Source organism: Silurus aristotelis, assembly GCF_946808225.1.
Source record: "Silurus aristotelis genome assembly, chromosome: 14".
NCBI classification, from domain to species: Eukaryota; Metazoa; Chordata; class Actinopteri; order Siluriformes; family Siluridae; genus Silurus; species Silurus aristotelis.
Genome location: NC_139587.1, coordinates 26,981,498 through 26,988,458, shown reverse-complemented (window position 1 = coordinate 26,988,458; position 6,961 = coordinate 26,981,498). Strand labels below are relative to the sequence as shown.

The following is a 6,961-nucleotide window of genomic DNA, read 5'->3' as shown; positions in this document are numbered from 1 at the left end:
AGTAGTGAAGTATTTTCTGATCACGTGACATGAAATGGCTAAAAAAAAAATTTCGTCCAGGTGATTTTCTCCTGCTTCTCGAGACTTTGATAAGGTTTTTTGATATTTTGGAACATGACTTTCAGAAATAATATTTAACAAGCAATATGTAATAAATTTGCATTTTCCAAAAAAAATTTGTACAAAAAAAAAAAAAAAAAAAAAGTGTTGGCACTCGGCAACAGCGTTTGAATCAGACTCGACCGCGCATGCGCAATGACTGGGTCTCGCGCGCCAAGGTGGCCTACCGTAATTGACTGCTCTTCAGGTAAAACATTTTTTAACTCATTAAAACTCGGTATACTTGGTATAATTTTCTCTCTTAAGACTCCATAAGGTGTTTAATTAATTTTTATATGAGTATTATTTTTATAATTATTATTTTAAAGCGATTAATATAAGGAGATATTAGCAGGTCATGATAGCCAGGTGAGGATCCAGGTGAGGATCCAGGTGAGGTCGGGGAGCTCAGATTTTCCGGTCCGACGATTAATTATTTAATTACTTGTTAATTAGTTCATTTTCGGGGGGGTTTATATCAAAAAAAACTTTGTGATAATCTTACAAAAAAGTCCCGAAATGGAAATTTATTCCAGCTATAATGTATCTGAGCTTAGTAACATGCAGTAACGCCGTTACAAAGAATCCCACAGAGGTTTTTCTCTTCTCAGTGTTCAGCTTTAAAGACTTTTAATGATCTTTAAAGAGCCATGAGAATCTAAACATCATTGTGTAGTCACGGTGTGGACACCTGAGGAGATGTTTGAACATCCCATTCCACATTCAGTCTCAATTCGCTGTTATAGAAACCTGATTTGTTCTGGTTTATTTCTATATCTATCTATAGATCATTCATTAACAGTCATTTATTTACACACAGTGGGTTTTGGAGCATGTGAACTGCCTGGAAAAGTTGAGATGTTGTTTCTACTCCACAAAAACACACAGTACATAATACAGTGTCATATAAATCTATGTAGACGTTTTCTCCAGGAGGTTCTTGAGACCCGGAGGCAACTCATACACTCAGTCTGGTACTAGGCTAAGACCTGTTGGTTTCAACTTCTGCACAATAAATACACTATATTACCAAAAGTATGTGGACACCTGGTCATAAGTGTAGTGTGTGCTTTTTGAGCATCACCTTCCACATTTAGACCTGATTTTGCACTAGATTTTGGAGTGAGCTTGTGGACATTTGTGGAGATTCATTCACCCTCGAGGGTGTTAGTAAAGTCAGGTACTGATGAAGGTGAAGAGGTGAGGAGGTGCAGTCAGCGTACACTTTCATCCCAAAGGTGTTCAGTAGGGTTGAGGTCAGAGCAGGAGATCTTCTACTCCAACACATGCATATGTTCATGGAGCTGGCTTTGTGCAAAGGGACGTTGTCATGCTGAAAACCCATAATGGCTTATTTGATTATCGTTCAAGCATCACACCAGGAATTTAGGACCATGCATTGTAGTTTGTCGAGAAAGGAAATGTAAAGTTGGATATTCAATAAAGTCGATGTGTTTTTTTATTTTACAGAAGGAAGGACATGGCTTCCACGAAGGTGTCAGGGAGCATCCTGTTCTTGGATGACCTGAAAAAACCCAAGAAGAAAAAAGCTAAAAAGGCCAAAAAGGAAAAGTTGGATAAACACAAATCGAAAAATCGGAGTTCGAAGGATCACGCTGACATTTGCGACTCAAACCTGTTTGCACAGTGTCCAGAGATCAAGCGGAAAAAGAAGCCCGATGTCGAGTTTTTCCTGACACAGAGTAAAAACCTCAAACCGTCAAAGCGACGCAAAAACGTTAGTAAACGTGCCGCGGACGTGAGCGTGGTCCATCACGGTGTTGGATCGGATCCCGGGGAAACAAAGCAGTCGATTTTAAACTCGACTCAAAAAGAGAAGAAACGTAAAAAGAGAGTGGTCTTTAACCTGCCGCCGGAGTTGCTGGAACCGCATCCTGAAGCTTTTTCGGTGAGAGACGTCCTTCACACCCAGCGCTCCGGTTCCAACAAAAAGCCGTCGTTTAACACCGTATCTCCTGGAGATGGACCTCAGAGCAGGCGAGTGACGGAAGAAAATGGCACAGGGTCTCAAAGTACGTCTGATGACATAAACAGCCAGGATCTGTTTATTACTCAGAAATCTTTTTCCGATACCTACATAGACCTCTGTAGCAGCACGAGTGCCGAGGAAGCACTAGAACCTCAGGATTATGCAGAGACATTTCCAGAACCTCCTTCTTATACAGCATCATTAGCAAGGAAACGCTCACATCCAGAACATCACTCATTACCAAAGAAACCAGCATGTCCAGGGTATCACCCATCACCTCCTCACAAACTCGACGCATCTACTCAGACGGAAAACTTCTTCACCTCTTCTCTTCTAGCGACTTCTCTCAGGTTCCATCACAGGACCACGTGCGCCGAAGATCCAGTAGACCTGAGCCTTCCGGGAAGATCCAGGCTTCATCGCTGGGAATTGATCACCAAATCATCTGAAGATCAGCCCCACACGGAGCCGAACGTAACAAGCCTGACGCAGAGCGACGACAGCGACCCGCATTCGAAGAGCAAAGCCGACCTTTCGCAGCTGAAAGTGGTCCAGACGCGCCTCAACGAGTCGTTCTTCTTCAGGGTGAAAGGGGAGGAGGGTTCGCCGAAACCTACATCGCCGCTCATGAAGTTCTCAGGAGGCGTCGAGAAGAAGAAGCCGGTATCAAGATGAAACGTTAAAACAGGCCGTGGATTTGTTACTGAGCTCCAGTGTTCGTGTACGTATTTCATCCCAGGTTCAGATTGTTCGGTTTTCTGTTTATTAGAATTCCAGAGGGTATTATGTTAAATTTATACACCGCAAAACTGTTTCTAGTTTAATAATCTTTAAAAAGAATGTTTATTGAGTGAATAATTTTATATTATATTCTATTAAAATATAGGAATTCAAATCGTAACATGACGCGAAGTTTTAGGACCGGCGGTGTACACGATATGACCAAAAGTATTGGGACACCTGACGTCTTTGGATCCTACGTTAGCATAAAAATTTCTCTTCGCTTCAACTAGGAGACACAAACCTGCTCCACCATGATGATGCTCCTGTGCACAAATCCAGCTCCTTGAAGATCTGCTTTACATGTAACTATTTTGGAATGAACGCAAATCAACACAAAATCTAGTCTCCAAGAAAATTGGAGGTTTTTATATGCAAGCAAACGATGAATAAAATGTGGTGAGGTGTCCACAAACTTTTGGCCGTCTAGTGTATATCATTATTAATATTAATGAACGTTATATATTAGGATCACAGAGGGTTTTAACCTCAAGAAGACGAGAAGGATTTATATTTACGCACTGAGAAACGAAAAGAAGTCCGCTTTGTATATATTTATTTATTTTATTGAGAAACTGATTTTCAGCAAGTTTTCAGGTGAAATTCTATAAATCACAACCGCAGCGTTTTTGTTCATTTGATTCTTTTTTTTTTTTTTTTTTTTTTTGAGGAATAATTTCTTGGGGTTTGAGTCTGATGGATGAACCTCTATACAAATTGCTCCACTGTGAGAGGAAAAAGGGGGGATAACCTTAAGAACAAATTCTCTAATTCTTCCTGTCTTGACTGCTGTAGATGTTTATTGCTGGACCTTGTGTTTTATTCTGTTCTTCTCAGTACAGGGTTTTAAACACATCAGGATGTTAGTAAGAAGACACGTTTGAACAACTTCCCTGTTTGTCTGAATAAATCTTTATTTATGTCTCAGTTGTGCCGGAACAGCTTGATTCCCATCCATTTCCACAGGTGGAAAAAGACGTAGACGGGAATAGTCAGGGGCAATAACAGGCTGTAAAAACACACACTGGTGGTGTCGGTGCAGCCCTGAGGGAAGTTTTCATCCACACTCGAAGAGTACAGGAGACCGAATAAGGACAGGACCGGCACTAAAACCGTGACTGTAGATAGAGGAAACGGCATTGTGGATTTTTATGTGTGTGTGTGTGTGTGTGTGTGTGTGTGTGTGTGTGTGTGTGCGTGCGTGCGTGAGATGGAAAACAGTCTGTTCAGGATGGAGTCGGTTTTTCAGCTCCTACGTTCTCCTTGATCAGGCGTGCGTCCTGAGGAATCATATTGGGGATGCCGTCTATTATGGGATACGCAATGCCGAGCTCTTCGTTGATCAGTTCGTTCGTCGTTTCCTCGTATCTATTCAACAAAAACATAAAAGTGTCGAGAAAAAGCAACGGAGAAAATGTGACGAGATACAAATATTGATACCACGATTATAAATTAGGGTTGTGAAAAGGGTGGGAAAAATTCTGGTATGTGGAAACTTACCAGGAATTTATGGGAATTATTCAGAAATGTGGTGATATAAACTGTATCATATACAAACAAACTTTTTGTATGTAATATTTGTGTCATTTACGTGACATTATTTTGTGTGCAGGATTTAAGAAATGATGTGTATGTGATGGAGGAAACGCACGGTACCTGTAGGGGGCGTGGTCTCAGTAGTTCAGTATTAAATCTGGTTGTTTTAAGCGAAATTATCCTGCAAGATGTTTTTTTTTTCCCCCCAACTACATTGAAGTTCCCTGTTTATAGGCTCAGCTGCAATTTAGTAAATTCCTGGATAATGCAACTCTAATAAGTAACACAGTGAAAACGATTTACTAAAACGATGGACAAGAACAAGTACTAAACACTCGAGTGCAGAAGTTTGTACACCCCCGAGCCCCTACGAATACATATTTCCCAATAAAATAAAAACTCGACTTAATGTTTTCACTCAAGTGTAGAAAATGTATAAATGCATGTGACCACTAAATAACTGGGGGGTTTGAGAACGTCAGGGCTCTGTGCAGGACACCTGAATCCTTCCTGTCCAATATTCACACCAACCACGTGTCTTCATGAAGCTCGGTTGGTGCACAGGGACACTGGTGCTCGATACAACTGTGAACTTCATACTTTGTGGGGAAGAACCACATGAGACAGAGACCCAAAGTATAGGGCTTTTATGACGATATAAGGCATAACGTGGGGATGTGGTAGCTTAGTGGGTAAGGTATTAGACTTTGGATCTGAAGGTCGTGAGTTTAAATCATAGTCACACCAAGATGCCACTTCTGGGACCCTCAAATTAGGTCCTTAACCCCATAGTTCCTCAGTGGTATTAGTGAGATAAATGATAGTTGCTCTGGAAACAGGTGTCTTTTAAAACACTGTGAAGGTAAATAATGTCATTATGAAAGTGGTCAGGGTTTTAAAAATATGGTGAAAATCTATAAGGTAGTTATAATTTAACAATTTTTTATACATTATATTTTTATATTTCCTGTTACTAGTCTAAAACGTTATTGCAGGGGATAGATGCATCTTATTGAAAATAAATACAAATATATTGTGGTGTGACTGAAATAAATAATTTACATGTTTGTATATAAACCGAATTATTTATTATTAGGTTTTGATAGGTTTTTCCTCTCCCTCCTAAGATTTCTCCTTTTCCTTTTTAAAGATATTCTGTATAATAATAATAATAATAATAATAATAATAATAATAATAATAAAGCAGTTTAACCATAATACAATACAAAGTATTTGGCCTGCAGTATACACCGAATGAGCAAAACTATTCGGACACCTGGCGCTGACTCAGCAGTATGTGGTTCTCCAAACTGTTAGCACAAAAATGGAGACACACAGTTGTGTAGGACGGCCTTTGGAAGCAGAAGCATGAACATTTCTCTTTATCTGAACGAAGAGACCCAAAACCTGTTCCTATGCACAAATCCAGCTCCATGAAGATCTGAGTTCCATGGGTTTGGAGTGGAAGATCTCCTGCTATATGAATAAACAGTATATTTCTGTTATACATGATATTTTGGAATCATGAAGGTGTTTAATGCTCGTACCTGAGAGGTTTCTTAGAAAGAGGACAAACGAGAAACTCCAGCAAAGAAACGTCGAACGCCTCCTTCCCAGCGTCCTTCACTCCACCGGAACCGGACAGGTTTCTCTCCGGAGTCTGTAAAAATCTCCTGATGGTCCTAAAACTACAATATTCTGTAGCTATTCTCCTCAGTGCATTCTGAGACATATCCGAGAAAAAAGTGTTGGATAATAAAGATTAAATCCCCCCAAAACGTGCTGTTGCAACCCGTAGGTGTGTCCGCTCGATGCTTCCGGTCCGTCCGAAAAACTCGTCCGGAGTAAACAAAAACACCGTTTTTTTTTTAATGCTTAACGTGTATGAATGTGACAATACCGCGGTTTTAAACCACCAAACTGCTGTTCTCTACATTGTATGCTTTATTATTAACGTGTTTTCTGACTTTGGTCTTTTAAAAACCCTGTTTAATCGCATTAATCCACGTTAAGCGTTTTAGAATGTCCCCCAAAAAAGGACCATGTGGGGTCGATTACCATTATTGTGGCATTATTAACCTCTAGAAATGTTTTATACAATTACAAAAGGTGCTAAATAACTAAACGTAAAGTACAAGTCATTATACCACATTATTTATTTTATGTAACACGCCAAGTAAAACGGCGTTATGTTTGTGACCACTAGGTGGCAGTGTTGCTGCGCTTATGTATACAGTATATTGAAAAATCTTGTCCAAAACCAAATCTTGAGCTTTTATAAATATTAAAGAAATCAAAGTAGTGTAATACTAACATATTAAAGTTATAAACTTTACATGTTACACTTTTGTGTTTTAATTTAGCCCATAATATATTTTATTTGTTCAAATATTTGTTGCACCAATATTCAAATATTCTGAATTCGTCACATGGGGCTCATGGGGGCAGAATTCTGTAGTGTATATTCAGTTTTCTCAGTGAAGGAAATTATTTCTCCATCGCCCTCAAGCTGTTTACCTTTGAGCCCAGAACGATCCCCACTAATAACGACGATGT

General features: G+C 39.6%; 3 protein-coding genes across 3 annotated transcripts; 1 reads left to right on the top strand and 2 right to left on the bottom strand.

Annotated features, from left to right (window-relative positions):
* The first annotated feature begins 245 nt into the window (after positions 1–245).
* LOC310736563 (uncharacterized protein) lies at positions 246–3,048 on the top strand. Its single transcript, XM_083560132.1, has 2 exons — positions 246–307; positions 1,570–3,048. The coding sequence occupies exon 2, from the start codon at positions 1,580–1,582 to the stop codon at positions 2,762–2,764; it is 1,185 nt and encodes a 394-aa protein (XP_083416258.1). The 5' UTR covers positions 246–307; positions 1,570–1,579; the 3' UTR covers positions 2,765–3,048.
* Positions 3,049–3,763: 715 nt separating this feature from the next.
* Positions 3,764–4,009, bottom strand: LOC310736565 (phosphatidylinositol N-acetylglucosaminyltransferase subunit Y-like; the record flags this gene model as incomplete). Its single annotated transcript, XM_083560134.1, has 1 exon — positions 3,764–4,009. The coding sequence occupies one exon, from the start codon at positions 4,007–4,009 to the stop codon at positions 3,794–3,796; it is 216 nt and encodes a 71-aa protein (XP_083416260.1). The 3' UTR covers positions 3,764–3,793.
* pyurf (PIGY upstream open reading frame) lies at positions 3,764–6,242 on the bottom strand. Its single transcript, XM_083560133.1, has 2 exons — positions 5,953–6,242; positions 3,764–4,237 (listed from the first exon to the last, which is right to left on the bottom strand). Exons 1-2 carry the CDS (start codon positions 6,135–6,137, stop codon positions 4,096–4,098), a joined length of 327 nt encoding a protein of 108 aa, XP_083416259.1. The 5' UTR covers positions 6,138–6,242; the 3' UTR covers positions 3,764–4,095.
* Positions 6,243–6,961: the final 719 nt, after the last annotated feature.

Coding starts and splice junctions, on each gene's coding strand:
- LOC310736563 (XM_083560132.1), top strand. CDS start 1,580: ATGGCTTCCACGAAGGTGTCAGGGAGCATCCTGTTCTTGGATGACCTG.
- pyurf (XM_083560133.1), bottom strand. CDS start 6,137: ATGTCTCAGAATGCACTGAGGAGAATAGCTACAGAATATTGTAGTTTT. Junction 4,238..5,952: donor CTTTCTAAGAAACCTCTCAG/GTACGAGCATTA, acceptor TTTGTTGAATAG/ATACGAGGAAACGACGAACG.